Below are 19,353 nucleotides of genomic sequence, written 5' to 3'. Positions count from 1 at the left end.
ATCTGGTTACAGCGCTGTAAATTGACATGTCCAAGTACAGGTGATATCACGTGCCACTAATGGCCACGTCAGTGTATGTCTGGTAAATATTCAGAATCTTGGCATGGGATGATGGTCACCACCATGTGGACGGTTCCCTCATGGACTAGGGACGTCAAGTTGTCAGGCAGGAACAGTAATTGTCATCTGTACCTCAGGTCACTGGAATGCAGTGCAGAACGGCAGGGCCCAAGACATAACGTACCTCTTCACTAGGCACGACAGCAGAAATGGGGATAGTATCCCCCTCTGGCCACTGCAACAGAAATTTATCCGCAGAAGAAAGGGAATATAAAGCTAAAGCCACCCTGGTGGACAAGAGCTTGGAGGCACCTAACCGGTGTCTTCTCAACCTTCATTTGGGAGGTTCCCCCACAGGTTTGGGACTATCTTAGCCCCCCCATTCAGGCAAGCACTATGGATACCTTAAGATGAAATTTCGGAAATAGTTTAAAGAAACTCAAAAACTCTACCGGAGTTTACCCTGATTTCACAATTTGACAACAATCCCTAGTTACGAAGATCTTAATTCTACCCCACAATACATACTAAATTATACCTAACATGATCATAAATGACCTTTCCATTACAACTAAAGAGACTTAACTAAATAATAAACTATAAAACCTGAAAAATGGCGCGCACTAATTAATTAAAAATTTGCTTACAACTAATTCCTTATCACTACCCCAAAACAAAATAGTTTCTAAAGTATTATCTCATAACTAGGGAATTTTTATCTGAGATAAATGCACATGGCTGATCCTCTTTCTTTCAGGATCACTGACTAACAATGACACAGGGGTTAAAAATTTCAAAATTGTGCAGGGACCTCGAAATCTGGGGGATAACTTGCTAATTACATGGTCCGCAGCACTAGTAATGGGATGAGTCTTTACATAGACCTGGTCACCCACAGACAGATTGTGCGGTCTTCGCCCGTGATTATAGTTACGTTGAACTTTAGCGTAACAAACCTTCAAATTTTTACGCGCATGTTGCCGAGCAGCACGGATCGTTTCTGGATTAGCGACATCAGGCAGGAGATCGTTAATGGACCACAGATTAGAAAGTGGAGAATTAGGGGTGAACGCTAGCATTAATGAAGCAGGAGTTTGCTTGTGACTTTCATGAACAGCAGTATTGAAAGCAAATGATAGCCAATTAAGTGAAGAATCCCACTTTGAGTGGTCAGAAGAATGGTATGCAATAAGAGCAGATCTTAGGTTCCGATTAACTCTTTCCGCATAATTAGGCCTGGGATAATAAGGTGTGGTAGTCACATGAGAGATAGATAGGCAAAACAGAAATTACGGAATTGCACAGATGTAAAAGCTCTAGCATTATCACTCACCAAAATTTGACAGGGTCCAAATGAAGCAAAGATCTGTTTTAAGCAAGAAATAGTAGTACTAGCATTAGCCATGCGAGTAGGAAACAGCCATGTAAAACGCGAGAACGCATCAACACACACAAGTATGAAACGATGGCCGGTCCGTGAACGCGGAAATGGTCCAATGTAGTCGATAAATAGTCTCTCCATTGGGCGAGAAGCTTGCTCAGATGACAACAGACCAAGGCGGGTATTAGGAGCGGGTTTACTGATGTTACAGGTTTTGCAAGATTTTACCTTTGAGCGAATTTCACCATCCATAGATTTCGAAATGAAATGCTTACGAATTTTCTCTCTGGTTTTAAATACACCAAGGTATCCGCCAACAGGGGATTCATGGAAATATTTGAAAAGAGCAGGGACTAAATTAGAAGGTACAACAATTTTGGGGTCTCTGCGCCCACGAGTAGGACAACACAGAACACCATTTTTGAGGACATACGGTTTGACATGTTCACCAGATTTAATCCTGTCAGTAATACCCTTCAATTCAGGATCGTCTTCCTGATGTTTAGAAATATCTTTGAAAAGGACAGGGGAATTGGTCAAAACCACATTAACAAAGGCCGAAACTTGTTCAGGAGAGGGATCAGCGGATTCTAATTGAGGATCAGAACTGCCAGGGTAGAACATCCTACTAAGAGTGTCAGCAATAACATTTTGAGTTCCACGAATGTGACGAGCTTCAACTTGAAAAAATGAGATGCATACTGCCCAACGCGCAAGACGACCAGTTCTTCTTGGCTTGGCCAGTACCCAACTCAATGCCTGATTGTCTGTTTCAAGATCAAAAGATAGATGTTCAAGATACATTCTAAATTTCTCCAAGGAGAAAACAACAGCTAAGGCTTCCAACTCATATATAGAATAGTTGCGTTCAGCAGGATTTAGACTACGTGAAGCATAAGAGATAGGACGACGTCCATCTTCAAATTCCTGAAGGAGAACACCAGATACACCTGTAGATGAGGCATCGGTTTGGAGGATGAAACGTTTAGAAAAATCTGGCATCACCAGCACAGGATCATTACATAAAGCAGATTTCAGATCATAGAAAGCTTCAAGTTGGGCATCACCCCACTCAAATTTAGCATCTTTTCTCCTCAAGGCATTTAATGGGGCTGCTCTTTCAGCGAAATTGGGGATAAATTTACGGAAGAAATTGACCATACCAACGAACCTAGCGACAGCTTTGACATCTTTAGGAGTAGGAAAATTTTGGATAGCTGCAGTACGAGATTGGTCAACCGAAACGCCTTTCTCGGACACGATATGGCCTATGAAGGACATCTGAGGCTGTGCGAAAGTAACTTTGCTAGCCTTAAGGGTTAGTCCTGCTTTACGGAGTCTTTCAAGGACTTCATTGGTATGAGCAAGGTGTTCTTCAAAAGTTTCGTTAAAAATTACCAAATCATCAAGATAATTATAAACGAATTTGAATTTAATGTTTGACAACACGTTATCCAGCAGCCGAGTCAAAACAGCGGCTCCCATTGCCAGTCCGAACGGCACGCGCTCAAATTCATAGGGGTTCCAGTCAGTAGCAAAAGCTGTGAGATGCTTGGATTCCTCAGCAAGAGGTATCTGATAGTATGCCTGATTCAGATCAAAAGTGGTAAAAATTTTGGCATTAGCAAACCAAGAGAAACAAGAGTGCAAGTCAGGAAATGGAACAGATTGAAGCACAACTCGCTTATTCAACATTCGATAGTCTATTACAGGCCGAAAACCACCCTGTGGTTTAGGGACTAGGAATATGGGAGAAGATTACGCAGATTTAGAAGGACGTATTACACCATCAGCAAGCATTTGGTCAATGATAGCCTTAAGGGCTTTCATCTTAGGAGGCGACAACCGGTACGGAGGAGAACGAACAGGCACATTGTCAGTTACTTCAATTTTATATTCCAAAATGTTGGCCACACCTAACTTGTCAGTGAACACATCAGGAAATTTATCACAAAGATTCCTAAGCTGGTTGGCCTGGTCATCAGGTAAATGATTAAAGTCAAAAGCTTTTGGTTCACTTGTGTCCTCAGACACAGCACTGACATGATAAGGAAGGATAGGAGAACGGTTACACAATTTAAAGATCCTCATGGAAAACTTAAACTGGAATTTATTATATTGAAGATCCAAAACCATACCAGTTTTGGCAATAAAGTTTGCACCGAGAATGAAAGGACAAGATAAATCTTTCACCACTACTACGGGCATTTTCCATGTGAAATTACGTATTCTAATTTTGAGATTCAGGCTTCCAATCAAATTCAAGAAATTAGAATTAGCCGTATGGCAGGTTAAAGACACAGGTTTTAAAGCAGGGAACTTACAAACAGATTTCACAGAGTTATACAAATTTTCACTCATCAAGGTGAGGCTACTTCCAGAATCAACTAGAGCACAAACTGGTTCATTGTTCACTTCTAGGCAAATGTAAGGTAATTTACATGGAGGAATAGCAGAAATACCACAAGATTTTGGAAAATTGACACTAGGGTCAGACTGGAGCTTATAATCGACTACAGGGTCGGGTAAATCATCAACTAATTGACAGCGATATCAGACGAAACATGAAGGTACACTATAAGTTTTGGTACCAGGATCGGCGGCTAGTCATCTGGGGTTACTATTACCAGAACGCCCAGAACCGGAAGAATTGCGAGGACACTATCTTGAAAAGTGTCTATTTGACCCACAATATCTGCAAGAACTAGTGGAGGGAGAAACTATTCTCATTCGGATTTGAATTGCCTAAGGGCTCAATCTTAGGACAATTCCTTTGGAAATTTTGAAGTTGACCACCCATGACAGGTTTTGAATTGCCTAAGGGCCCAATCTTAGGACAATTCCGCTGGAAGTGATCCGTAGAACCACAACTATAACATGCACGTGAATTACATGGCTTGGAAGAAGTAGAAACGGTACTAGTGACCTGAGAAGACATGCTCACAGGAGGAGGAGCTAACGCGACTCGTAACTGGTCGGCATACCTAATGCCTTCAGCAGAAACAGTAATAGCTTCCAACTGAGCGAACGTAGCGGGTCGTGGTGACAGAACAAGATACGACCGGTAATTTGGTGCAAGACCCTCAATAATGCTAGCAACCATTTGAGACTCAGAATAGTTAAGCATGACGATCCGAGCATTGAACTTAATGTCCTGGATGTACTCCGACAATGTTTCATTCAAATGCTGTACGCGAAAATAATGCTTTTGCACCAAAGAAGACAAAGCACGGGAAGGAATAAAAAAACTCAAGCACATGTGCATGAAATTGGTCAACTGTCCACTTTTCTGAAATGGCTCGTATGACATGCTCAGAAAGAGCTCCAGATACATGTGGATATAAGACTTGGAAGAAATTGTCACGACTTAAGGAATACACTATACTCTGATCTTTAATTTCAACCAAAAAACGTAGAAACACTATGACTTCGTCAATCGAATTAGCGGTGAACTTAGATACACCCTTAAATATAACAGTTAATGGGTGAGGCAAGTTTGAAAAAATTTGAGAAGCAGCAGGAGTAGTAGGTACCTGAACAGCACTGGATTGGTTACAAGAAGGCATCACAGTAGTAAAGAAATCTTGATTTGAACGCCCCTGGGATAGGGTAGGAGTACTAAAAGTGAGGTTAGGACTGAGGTTAGATTGCTTAGAAACCGGCACAGATATTCGCATTTGCGAAATATTTTTACACGTTTGTGACACGCCTGAAGAATTTACTACAGGTGACACTTTGACATGGGGATATCTTTGTACAATAGGAAGAGAAACAACTTGGGTCGTAACCGGAGGATGAGATAAAGACACAGTAGAATTAACAGTTCCCATAGGAACAGTTGACATAGCAACTTGCGTACAAGAAGCACCACTATCATTATTCACGGGCAGAGAAGCACTGGTAAATACAGCAGGAGAAGATTGTACGGGAATATCATTACATGTGACCACTGCACTAACTTGTGAAGCAATAGATACAGATAGAGTGTCACTGTCACACGTTTCAGATTGGACGGGTACATTAACTATTGAACTTTTGCTAGCCAAAGAATTACCTTCCAGCAATCCAATAATTTTATCAAAAATATCACAAAACTGCAATAACAACGATTGGCACTTACATCGCTCATCTTCAGATAAATTATGCGCCAACAGATCGCGAATCCTGTCCACGTAATGCTGCACTTGGCCTTTCGCACGTGTTAACTGTGCATCGGATGGTTTAGAAGAACAAAATGACATAATAATGGCTTTATATTCTACAATTTTATCTCTGACAATCGACAAAGATGCGCACACTTCACCTGTTGATAACCCTGGGACGAAAACAGGTTCATTTAGCGATTGTTTCAACAAGCTCGTATCATCCTTAACCTTTCCTGTCGAATTCAACTTACGAATACGAAGTTCGTAAGCTAATTCCTCCTTTCTCAAATGGAACGGACCTGGGATAGCACGAGACATGTTGATAAAAAAGGAAACGCTACGAGATAATACTTGAATTAAATTTTAGGTTATAATCACCGAATTATCGTCAGCTTTGCTTCTTCAGCAACCCAAAGCTCTGCTAACATACTGTTATCTCTCCAAAGGGTAAGGTTACAATTAATAGGTTTAATAAAGATAAAATGTTTGCTGCCGTAATGCATTCACCAAAAGTACTCTACATTAGGCATGTCAACATGTACGAAACTAAATTTGCAAGCACATTAATCACAGAAAATAAACAAACAGTTTAACCAACATGACTGTTAAGAAAGGATAACCGGGAAGCGGCTGGGAACCATATCCAGGCGGTGGAAGGTATTGGTAATACTGAAGAAGCGAAGTCAATGTAATCCTAAACTTTACTTAACAATTTAGATTCAATTTCAGATATAAAGCAATAGCCAATATACCATTAGAGTTTTGACGGCATTCTGGGAACCATATCCAGGCGGTGGAAGGTATTGGTAATACTGAAGAAGCGGTCAATGTAATCCTAAACTTTACTTAACAATTTAGATTCAATTTCATATATAAAGCAATAGCCAATATACCATTAGAATTTTGACGGCATTATTTCAACAACCATTGCAATTTACAGTTTACATGAGGGTAGCATTTAGTAATGAAATTTCTTTTACACCGGAACATCACACATGACGTTCCACTGTCGTGGCGTTACCTTTAAAAACCCAAAACAGTTTGAAATAAATAAAAGGAAGGTAACGTTATACTAAAGAGAAGAGATACATCTAAGGAGAAAAATATTTACGTATAATCATGGAGCAGAGCATCTTCAGTGGGTAGCCCCCTCAAAAACACTTCTGAGAAAGGGCACCCGACCTAAAGGTGAATATTCCACGATGAAGCGGAATGAATGAGACAGTCCCGAGAAAAAAAAATTACTTATAAAGATTACTTCGAAAGGCGTATAACATTTAATTTACAAAACAACAAACAGGAACCATCTCTTAACAAAGTGAGGTGACTTACCGAAACGGCTAAGTCATAATGATAACATTTGGAAGCAGAAGGAAACACGGGTACGCTCCGGCAAGATAAATTAAATGAAACACTACATCTGAAACTGAATACCTGAAAAGTTAAAAAAAAAAAAATCAGTGCTTACCGGATGGCGGGGCCAAGAAGACCCGTACCTTGGAAGGTGACCGTTCCCCTCAGTGGTCAGACAGAAAAGGCGCCCTCACAGAGCAAGGCTCCAGCGACAACGCTTCTCCCCGGAAATTATGAAATCTTAGCACGGCCAATGAGCGTACGATGTTTTCCTTCACCTACCAATCACATTTCCTTTTATTTTCTCCAATAGGAGCGCAGAAAAAATAGTGCTGACAAAGAACATTTAGGAAGCCTCTAGAAATTACGAAATTGATGCAACTTTACGAAACCGGAAATCTCCCACGCCGATGTGGCGCGTGTGGTACAGGATGCACCAGAATTACCATGACAATCAAATAATTTTAAAATCATATCAACTTCAAACAAATCAAACAATTCCAAAATTCACATACTGAGGAGAAACCAAAACAAACAATTGAATAAATACTTTACATACACAATTCATCGCCGTCTTCCGAGTCCAAATAATCAAATCCCAATAATCACAACAAACATCTTCTCAACGTAAAAGGAAATCTCTCTGGTGGTGTCACAAACAACGGAGCTCATGGGGAGGAAGAAAATATGTTGGTGTAATTACGCTTCTTCAGGAAGTGGAAAGGATGGTAAATAAAGCAGCAGGAACTGATGAAATTAGACCTGCAGTTGTGAAGTATAGTGAGAAGGCAGGGATGAAATGGCTTCATATAATAACATTAGCATGGAGTGTTGGTAAGGTACCTTCAGATTGGACAAAAGCAGTAATTGCCCTATGTATAAGTAAGGAAGCAGGAGGGATTGCAACAACTATTGAGGTATCTCATCGATTGGTATACACTGGCATCTTGGATGCAAGGTTGCGATCAGTGGTTGAGAGTAAGTTGGATGAAAACCAGTGTGGTTTCAGATCATAGTGGGGCTGTGAGGATCAGATTTTCAGTATGCACCATGTAATTGAAAAATGCTATGTGAGGAAAAGACAGTTATGGTTGAGCCATGAATTTTATCCCCCCACCCTTTTCAAAATCTTGGTGTATGTTGGTGTGATCTTTAGCTCATTTGGTATCTGTTTAATTATGCTTGCTTCTTTTGCATCACGCCTGTCGATGTGTTAAAATAAAGTTGGCCTCTCCCTGTTCCTAACTTATGGCTCCAGAGTAAGGAATTTTTCCATCCTGGGGTGCCATTCTCGCCCATCCCCTTTTCTTTCTTTCATGCCCCACACGCTTGCGCTCACCCCTCCTGGTTCTCCAAGAGAGGCGGCACGCTGACGTAGCCTTCGGCATCTGTGGCCAAGGTTTAATGAATTTTTATGGGTAAAAACCAAATGTGTCATCAGAGATCTTTTACATGCTGACATGGTACAACATGGGGTGAAGTCAAATAAATATTAAAGTTTATTTATTCCACCTGTTCAATACATAAAAAGGATAATGAATTAAACAAAATTATAGGGACATGTTTCGCCCTTTAATTATCGGCATCTTCAACCTTAATCTCAAACTGAAAGTTGATTAATCAGGTACCTGATTGTAATTAACTTACATATGAATGTGAAGGTAATGTTGGAAATGTGCAAAATGGTTGACAATAGTTATGAAATTCTTAATATCAGGCTTTAATAAAGTCTTAAATACAAATATTCGTAAAATAATACACTTTCTTGAATGTAGTTAAGAAATTCTTGAAATGAGCCCTTAATGAAGTTTAAAATACACATAGTTGTGAGTTTATACACTAGAGGAAAATTTTTTTTGATCTTAAACAGATTGAATGTCAGTATAATAATCACATCAAGTGGGGTTTATGATAAATGTGAAGTGATAAAACTGTAGTTTTCTACAAGCATGAGAGAAGAAGGGTGCTTGAAGGTAAGTTGCTGAGTTAAATGTTAGCAGGAAGGAACGGCTGTAGTCTCTTGTGTAGAGTCGTAAGGGAAGTTTGGATTGAAGTCTCTTTATTAACGTTGAAATTGGTTGACATAAAGGTAAGTTGCTGTGTTAAATATTAGCAGGAAGGAACGGCTGTAGTCTCTTGTATAGAGTCGTAAGGGAAGCTTGAGTGAAGTCTGTAACAATAGGAAATTTATGTGTTAAAGAATGAATTTGAATGAAAGGAGAGTTTAAAGAGAAATCGAGGTGTGTAAAACCACTTACCTCTTTATTAACTTTGAAATTGGTGGACGTAAAGAAGATTCGGAGAGAAAACGTTGTGTGTAATTTCTTTTATTTTCATTTGTAATAGTATTAAATAGTTGCTATGGTGGCATTGAAATGATTGATATTTAAGTTACCAGTGTTATAGATGATGTGAGATTAATGGAGGAAAGGGTCGAAGGGGTGTGCTAAGTTTATATGTTATTGGCCGTGGCGGGTAACGGGAAATGAGTTCAATTCTTAGAACAATATAAAGAGAAACGATATCATCAGTATCAAGTGGAATTCAAATGTAAGTTAGAACTAGTCTATAGTTTATCTTTTGTGAGGAGAAAAATTAGCCTTCCTCTTGAATTATGATGCGGGAGCGAGGGAAAGTGTGACAGTAAACATCCAAAATTATAAAGTTCAATAAGGACTCAGTTAATTTCGCTAAAAGGTGTTCTGTAAAGGGTTGATGGTATAAAAAATCAAATTGTAGCATTAATAGTGTGGTGAAGCAAAGAATTTAAAAAAAAAAAAAATATATATAGAGGTAAGTTTAGTCCTTTCAAAGTACGTAAGGGTGAAAGAGAGTATTTGATGGTAAGTAGGTTTTTTTTATTTATTTATTTATTATTTTGTTTTACAGAGATTTGCTTAGAAGTCTGCAAAAAGGAGGAGAATTTAGTATTAAAAGTATGAGATTATAGAGTTAATTAGTAGTTGTTATTTGTTACTTGTGCTTCTGGTAATATAACGGTGTGAGGATATGGGAGGTAGGGGGGGGGTAGTTGGGGCATTAAGTTTTTTTTTTCGACAGGGCAGGCATTGTGTTATTTGAAATTAAAAGGGGCTTGGAAGTTAATAATTTAATATTATTTAGAATGTAATGTTGATTTAAATTTAGTGATTGCAGTATAATGGGTTTTTTACTTCAACTATGTCATTGAGGTTACGATTTTTGTTATAGTATTGGACTAAAAATATATAGAATGTTTTCGAATTCATTCATTAATTTTCCTTTACTATTTTTTTTTTTTTTTTACAGAGATTTTGGTTAGAAGTCTGCAAAAAGGAGGAGAATTTAGTATTAAAAGTATGAGATTATAGAGTTAATCAGTAGTTGTTACTTGTTACTTGTGCTTCTGGTATTATAACGCTCAACCAATTTCAATGTTAATAAAGAGGTAACTGGTTTTACACACCTCAATTTCTCTTTAAACTCTCCTTTCATTCAAATTCATTCTTTAACACGTAAATTTCCTATTGTTACAGACTTCAATCCAAACTTCCCTTACGACTCTACACAAGAGACTACAGCCGTTTTTTCCTGCTAACATTTAACACAGCAACTTACCTTCAAGCACTCTTCTTCTCTCATGCTTCCAGAAAACTACAGTTGTATCACTTCACATTTATTGTAAATCCCTCTTGATGAGATTATTATAGTGACATTCATTCTGTTTAAGATCCAAAAGTTTCCTCTAGTGTATAAACTCACAACTACTTGTGTTTTAAAACTCATTAAGGCCTCATTTCAAGAATTTCTTAACTACATTCAAGAAAGTGTATAATTTTATGAATATTTGTATTTTAGACTTTATTAAGGCCTGATATTAAGAATTTCATAACTATTGTCAATCATTTTGCACATTTCCAACATTTCCTTCACATTCCTATGTAAGTTAATTACAATCAGGTACCTGATTAATCAACTTTTAGTTTGAGATTAAGGCTGAAGATGCCCATAATTAAAGGGCGAAACATGTCCCTATAATTTTATTTAATTCATTATCTTTTTTATGTATTGAACAGGTGGAATAAATAAACTTTAATATTTATTTGACTTCATTGTACATTTCAATACGGACTTAAACCTGAGAATTATAATATCTAATACAACATGGGGTGTCAAATGGACTTTCTTCTGTCTTTCAACAGTCAAACCAGCCAACAGCCTTCCAAGTAGGCCTAGAGTAAAACAGAACATCGAAATTGACGAGTAGACAGCCAGATGGTGTCACATTAAAATGTCTGCACATGGTAGCTGAGTCCATACGCTTATTTTTATTATTCTGTATAATTGTGACTAATTTATCACTTGCTTTTTCCTTCCCATTGTTATTTTTACATTGGAAAAATAAAATTTATTCAGGGTCATTTCAATTTTGTATGGGTTACGATTACACAACTTCCTTGACTGTTGACGTTCTTACTTTTTTTGCCAACACTCGTTCATTCTCTGGCTCCATTTTGCTCATTCCTCAACCATGATCACCCTCCTTGTTCTCCTCAGTTTCTCTATGAACAGATCTGTCACCTCCGCAATTTTTCTTCTGAACACTGTTCTGTTTGTAATATATCCCACCTCAGTGCCACATTTTTTAAGATCCTGATGAAATTTTTTCAGCCGTGATACTTGGGTCTTTCTTCTTTCCTGGAAGATGAGAATCTTATTTGCTTGACATTCCAGTCCCATTCTCATGTGTCCATAGAAAGTCAGTCACATTTTTCTTATCAAGGTAGAAATGTTCTCGCATTTTTCATACACCTCTTGGTTTGATCTGAAATGAAAGGTAATCTCGTTCCCTGTTTCATTCTTGTTTCAATATGAAATTTATTTTGTTAGCTGTTTCTTATGTATTGAATTTTTATAATTCACCTTCTGTTGTCTGCTTTCCTATTATCTGACTTACAGCCTTCTGCAGACATTAAGGAGGAAATATCCATAGAGCAACATACAGTTGATCAACTGGACCCATGCGTCAAAGAAGAAAACCTGTAAGTATGCCAGTAACTCTACTTAATATGGAATATGTTGTTTACCTATGTTGGTGTTTTATCTCCATGAAGTGGGCAGTTTGGTCAATATAATGCTCTCTTTACAAGGATACATTTGAACTTTAATACCTTAAAATAATTGTGGTTATAATCAAATAAAATATTCATGTTCTTTAAGAACATATTAAATCAGTTTCTTGCCAGGCTGAATAGCTCATGCAGTACAGTGCTGAGCTCAAATTGGCTGGTTTGATCCCAGTTTAGTCCGGTGGTGTTTGAAGGTGCTTATATCAGCCTTATTTATTTATCGTATGATGTGCACAAATAGATTATATAAGTATACAATATACAATATATACACAATATATACAAGCAGAAGCCTATAGTTCCAAATCAAGTCCATTGATCCATTTTAAGGCCTCCTCAGTTGCGTTATGAATGTCCTCCAAAGGACCTTGAAATGCTCTCCGTGGACACTCGGCAATTACGTGGTGGATGGTCTGTGAGGTAGCTCCACAATCACATCCAGAAGACTTCTGCCAGCCCCATTTATAAAGCGTATAGCCGCATCTTCCTTGATTGACTCTAATCCTGTTTAGAGTCCTCCATTGGCGTCTGGGTAGATGGAATCCGGGAGGTTGAACATGAGGTAGAGTCACAAGATGTTGATTGGGAACAGAAGACTGCTGCCATTGGTGTAACCAGGCGTTCGTGATGGAGAACCCAGATTCTTCCAGTGTAAGTGCAGTGCGCCAGGGTGGAGATCTAGACTTAAGTCGAGGAGGGGCAGGTTGAGTAATATCCTGGTGAACGGGGAGGTTGGAGTCCTGGCTGGTCTTCTTCCACAGTTTTAGAAGAGCTTCAGATCTTCTTAAGCAAGGCGGAGGAATATTACTGAGTGTAGGCAGCCAGGCCACGTTTGTAGAGCGAATACAACCGGTTATGATGCGCATTGTTTGATTTAGTTGAGCATCAATCTTCGCAGTATGAGCACTGTTCAGCCAAGTTGAAGCGCAGTATTCGGCAACTGAATAGCAAAGAGCTAGAGCAGTAGATCTCAACACTTGGTTGTTTGCACCCCAAGATGTGCCGACTAATTTTTGAAGAATATTATTCCGACTTTTAATCTTGGCGGCTGTGTTGTTAATATGATGTTTATATGTTAGGGATCTGTCTAATGTGACACCTAAATATTTTGGGAAGGGACAGTGTTGTAAGGATTGATTTCTGAATGTTATTGAAGGCTTGTAGTTGGCAAATTTATTTCTGAGATGAAACACGGATACAACAGTCTTTTGGAGATTTGGACGGAGACACCACTTTTGGAAGTATGTATCTAGCTTTTCTAGATCTGCTGTAAGAATTTGTTCAGCTTCTGGAAAACTTGGTGTTTGGCTAACCAGTAGTATATCATCTGCGTAAATAAATTTCCTGGACTTAGTTGCTGGTAAGTCAGCAGTATAGAGGTTGAAAAGTAAGGGTGCCAGAACAGATCCTTGTGGGAGTCCATCATTCAGTTTGTAGGTTTTGCTTACTGCATCATCCGAGAAGATCTGAAAGTTTCTGTTGCTAATCATATTGCCAATGAGATTTGTAAGCTTGACACAGGGGATGGCAGAGATAAGTTTTAGCAGAAGCCCTTCTCGCCAAACAGTATCATAGGCTGCTGATAAGTCTAAGAAGACAGCCATACTAATCTTCCGATTCTCAAATCCATTTTCAATATGAGAGGTCAATGCAAAAATTTGGTCAGCGCAATTTCTTCCAGGTCTGAAGCCAGCTTGTTCTGTGGGAAGGAGATTATTGATGGTTTCTGAGATCCTATTGTATATTAGTCTTTCCAGGAGCTTTAGAGTAACACTTAGCAGTGCAATGGGTCTGTAGCTTTCCACTCTCAGAGGGTCCTTGTTGGGTTTCAAGATCGATATTACTTTGGTCTTCTTGAATAGTGAAGGAAGGTTACCTGTCTCCAAAATATTGGAGAAGAATTTGGTGAGCCAAGTGATTGTTGCAGGTCCAAGATGTTGCAGGAATTCAGGATAGATGCCGTCTATACCTGCTGCTTTCCCGGATTTTATGTTCTTGATGCCTTCTAGGGTTTCCTCTCTTGTGAAAGGACAAGAGAATTGGGATGATTGTTGTTTTGCTAATTGTTTTTTATGTTTCAGTGCTGACCGGATTTCCCTTACAACTTGTTTATCTCTATTGATCTTTGAGATAGAGATCATGTGTTTGGCTAGATCATTAATGTTAACACTCAGCTTCTGCCTGCCAGCTGGCTTTGATGAGTCAAGCTTTCTAATGAGAGACCAGGCCTTTCTACTTGAGTGGGTAAAATCAAGAGATGACACAGTGTCGTTCCAAATTTGTTTTCTATTGTCATTCAGTGATTGAATAAGTTTTGTGGCTGTTTCATTGTTGCCATTTTCCTCAAATTCCTTAAGAAGGCTCTCGCTCTCTGCAGTCCATCCAGGAATATATTCTTTACGGCATCCTCTTGGAATGCAGCGCCGAGCAGCACCTTTTATAACTCCAACAAATCTGTCATAGTTATTAAAGGTTGGCTTAATCCATCTTATATTTGCATCAGTTTGTTCTTTAAATTTTTTCCAATTAGCTTTTTTAAAGTTCCATCTAGGTTTCGGATAAGATCGAATGACAGGAATATACATGCCAATTTGGAGTATGACAGGCCGGTGTTGACTATGAGGGAAACTGTTGAGAACTGATCGAAGTATCTGGTTTGGAGAGTTTGGGGATTGGGTTATGAAGGAAAGATCTGGAGTGTATTCCTTACCCCATCGGGCGGAGAAGAAGGTTCCTTTTTCTTTAGCATCATAGATTAGTTTAAGATTTTCCATATCCATCCAGTCAACAATTGCCTCCCCATTTAGATCATTTTGTTGATAGCCCCAACATGTGTGATGACTGTTGAAGTCTCCTATGATTACGGTTGGGTGTTGTAAGGAGGGTAGAGGAGGAGTGGGCCACATTGTGTTTGGTGGCTTATATACGTTCATTATTGTTAGATTATTGATTTTAATTGTGACAGTGAAAATGTCATCACTTGAGCTACAGTCGACTACTGCGTAGTTAGTAATACTGTTTCTCACATAGGTAGCTAAGCCATACATCTCGTGATTATTGTGAGCCACTAACTTGAAGCCTGGGATCTTGCCTCTTGTTCTTAGTTGCATTTCATTGGCTGTATGAGTTTCTTGTAGCGCAATGACATCAATCTGTTGACCTTTCAGAATTTTAGCTAGACACTCGCATTTTGCTCTGCTGATGCCTTCGATGTTAAGATGGCATATTCGAATTGAAGGTCCGATTTTTCGGCTATAGGCTTCCGGGTCCTGATAAGGACCGATTTCTTCATTACTCTGTGCATTATGACCGAGAGGTCTTTTCAGACAGTTCGATCGCATCTCTTCGCCGTTGCTTTCTTAGCACCACCCGGGGGACACGTGTAGGGTAATTTAAGGTTTCACCTACGGACGTAAAGCAACGCTCGTCCCCCAGCCTCATGTCAGTAGATTAACTGCCATATTAATGACCTCCTGTGAGGAAAAAATCTGCCACATCCCTGTCTTGGAAAACTGAAAAAATAGGTGGTGGGACATAGTCAATAGTAATAACTTAATCTGTTTCTTGATATAGTTTTATTGAAGATATATCTGCAAAAATATCTGAGTCAGATGAAGTTATTTCTTCCTAGATTCACTGTCACAACATCGTTTGCCATTGCATTTTTTCATAAGAAATGTCATACGCAACTATTTCCTGTAAAGCATTGTATATTGATGAAAGTATGTGATACTTATGTCTATTGTCATATTTTAGCCAATGAAGATCTTGATGGTGATGATTTACATGATTAATATAGCTCAACTTAAAAATGAATCTGAGTCAACTATTGAAATCTTCCTGCAGTTTCATCTTTTGTGTCTTAGTTGCATCTACAAAAATTACTTCAGAGTAGTCAAAGATGTGTTACCACTGGACATGCCACGAAATCTAGTCCTTCCTATCTTTGACTAGCAAAAAACATACATCACTTATTCACAGTATTATTTTATACAGTTATTTTAATCATGATGAAACAGTTCTAAACTTTCTTTTCAATGGATGAAGCAAAGTAAGGATCTTCTGAAAGACATTTTTGGTATGTTCCATCGGTCATACTGTTGTACTGTAAGGATGATTTTATTGTTTCTTAGCAGATATGGAGCGCGTGTACTATTAATCATACTTGGTTGCTTGCATTTTAGATGAGATTATGAGAAGTCTGTTTGATTGTGCATATATGCTTAGTTGTTTTAAGTCAGCAGTCACGTTTTGCACTACCGGTATATGTGATAATTCACTTATTTTTGCATTGGCTACATATTTCAATGTCATCTGCATGTCAGTGGTAATTACATTATTTTAATAATGATGAGAACTCATTGAGGTGCAACAATGATGTTTTGGTCTTTAAACACTACTCTGTTAGGTGTCTACTTTTATACATTACCATTCTGAACTGCTATCAAGAGTTATTACCTGCTGCCAGTAATGATGCAAATAACATGTAAGAAACTTAAATAGTTCAAAGGTAAGAGTCCATTTTCCTAACTGATTATTGTAAGTCTGTTGTGTCAAAAGGCCACTGAAATATAACAGCATTAGGGCTGTCACTTTTCATTGTTCCATGGCAAATCTGATGTCTTCTATTGCTTTAAGGAGAGCAGCTTAAAGCTTGATTGTAAGGGGTCAAAGAGGAAATGGTTACTTAAATGTTGTGGTACATTTTTGTACACAAGTGGTTCCAAAGCTTTAGGAAATGCAGGGACAGTAAAGACGGGATGGTAATCAGGAGGTAGTTTAAGGTGAGGATTCTTTAGTACTGGAGTAACATTTGCGTACTTCCAAAGTGATGGAAAGGTACCACTTTTAAAACAGTTGTTGAATGTGCATGTAACAATATTATAATATTATGGATGAAATGTATAGGGATAATATCTATACTTTCAACTTTAGATCTTATTTTTTAAAGTACTCTCTGAACTTAGATGCAAGAGACTGCTTGGAAAGTAAAGTGTGCAGTAGGATGATGGGGTGAATGATTGGTATGCATTTATGCCTGACTGGTTAATTCGGTTAGGTAGTATTCTGAAAAATATGTATTAAGCTCGTCACGGGAAAAATACTGGTTCTACGTGTTGTTGTTGTTGTTGTTGTTGTTGCTGACCTTTACAATACCCAGTGAACAACGTTGGTTCCAAGCATTACTTTTGTATAGCCTGCGTGAGAGTTGAAGTATTTGTATTTCATAGGACTTGCTTGACTCTGTTCCTAAGGACATGATTTTCTTCAAAATCACGTTCATTAAGAGTTCTCTTGTACCATCGTATCGGCGAGCCATCATATTTACAACTTTGTAATTTAACCTCAGGCAGGGAGTTTCTACAAGTGGTAAACTTCAACTTGTATTTGGTACACAAAGTGGATAGGGTAAGTAAAAGGAGTTGCAAGTTGAGATTGATGGAAGAGGAATTTGGCTATAGTTTAGGAATTTTGGTGAATTGTTTGTTATGGCATGAACAGTCATTGTGTGAGGAGTGTGATTATTTTTGTGTGTATTTGATTAGTAGGTTGTAAGGGAAGACTAGGTAGGTCGTTGTAAGATATCACTTCTAGTAGTTTTTTATTCTGGGCTGATGTGTTCAATACGTTGATATGAAAGTCAGCTATGTTTATTACATGTTCAAGGGAAGGCTTTAGGTTGAATAAACAAGCTTCGAACTCAGTCATGCTCATTATGGTAGGGGTTTTAAAGAACATTCACCGTGCTAACACTAATCTCATCGAACGTGAACTCAGGTGCTCGATGAACACCATATTACTTTACGTTTGGGACTGTTTGTGTAGTGACTCTACTCCCTTATCTATCATCAGATCTGTCCAAGCAGACCAGCTCATAGCCATTAATTCCTACCATAGAGGATTTTATGGTAGATTTGAGTCAACATTTGCTGATACGCAGGTGAAAGATAAATGGGATTGGACAGATAGCCTATATTACAACTGTGCTAACAACCATTCCCCAAACAATGGAACACATCATTTGGATTGTTCCGTCTGTGCCTTCTCTGAAATTCTGGAGGACCTGAACTCAGCTACTCCTGTTCTAACATAATCTTTCAGTTGTGTGAGATATACCATTTCTGTTGATGTACTTACAGATCTTTATTATTTTCTTTTTATATTGTATTGCATCATATGCAAAATAAATAAATAAATCAACAATTGCATGTATATCTTCAGTATGCAGAGGAAGAGGGACTGCATTAATATGATGTGACTGTAAACATTGCAGTGTAAAGGAAAGAGCCTGGGAGGTGGGATTAGCATGGGGCCCCTCACCAAGGTAAGGGCCAGGTAGTGGACATTCTATTTGTGTGGCAAGATTCTTACAAACAGATTGACAGCGACAGTGATTACTTACCCCGATTTCCTGGAGAAAGAGACTGCTCACGCTTTCTTACATCATAAAACAATCAATATAAAATGAATTACAACCTTTTAATTCAGTTATCAAACACTTGGCAAACGTGAGTCATGAATCTCATCTTAATCACTTGTCCATACAATAGCATAAGATAGGAAAAAATTATAAGAATGCTGGGTTTTGGCTGAGCTCAATATGATGTTGAAAAGCAAAATATATAGCTTCTTAAAATATGCAGGACACCACTTACTCCAGTCACTGCCAGCCTTATATGCATTAGAGGCATTTAATTGTACATTTGAGTATTAAATTGCATTGGTAAAACATTGGCATATGAAATTCTGCTGATATTACCATACCATGTTCATTATGCACTTTGGTTTCTAAATAAGTAGCGGTATAGCCAGTACAGTATTCTGAGCAGCCCTAAATCTTTGATGAATTCCATCTGCTTCAGGAAACTACTCACCCCTTAGCGTCATTTATATTTTTGAACTCGTGGTAACAAATGATTTTGATATCAGTTGTCATAGGAACCTGATTTACACATTTACTCCATGAAATTCTATTGCTTCTGCCTAATACAATTATTTCTTTTTCAGAACGACAATTCCTTCATTATTTGACAGTATAGAGATCTTGTTCATTTCAAAATAGTATAGCTTCAGGTCACTCATATATTTAATGACTTTCTGTGGTTGTTTTGGAATTTTTTACAGATGGTTGCAGCCAAAATACTTACATAGGCAAAATAAAATACGGTGATTAATAAACACTTTACAGCTCTCCTCCCGATCATCAGTCGTGGCTGTTATTGTTCAGGTATTTCCTCATCTGACAAAGATATGTCCAGTTTTCTTGGCCCTTTTCTGCTTGTGACCTCTGTGTTACACAAAACTT

At 38.3% G+C, this 19,353-nt stretch overlaps 1 protein-coding gene across 1 annotated transcript in view; it reads left to right on the top strand.

Annotated features, from left to right (window-relative positions):
* The window catches only part of LOC136866949 (gastrula zinc finger protein XlCGF46.1), a 65,978-nt gene that overhangs the window by 33,112 nt on the left and 13,513 nt on the right, over positions 1 to 19,353 (top strand). The window contains exon 4 of the mRNA XM_067144042.2: positions 11,878 to 11,960. Coding sequence (XP_067000143.2) covers positions 11,878 to 11,960 — 83 coding nt within the window. The remainder of the gene's footprint in view (positions 1 to 11,877; positions 11,961 to 19,353) is intronic.

The sequence above is a fragment of the Anabrus simplex genome, chromosome 3 (genome assembly GCF_040414725.1).
Source record: "Anabrus simplex isolate iqAnaSimp1 chromosome 3, ASM4041472v1, whole genome shotgun sequence".
Classification (NCBI taxonomy): Eukaryota; Metazoa; Arthropoda; class Insecta; order Orthoptera; family Tettigoniidae; genus Anabrus; species Anabrus simplex.
This window is presented reverse-complemented; position numbering and strand designations above follow the sequence as displayed.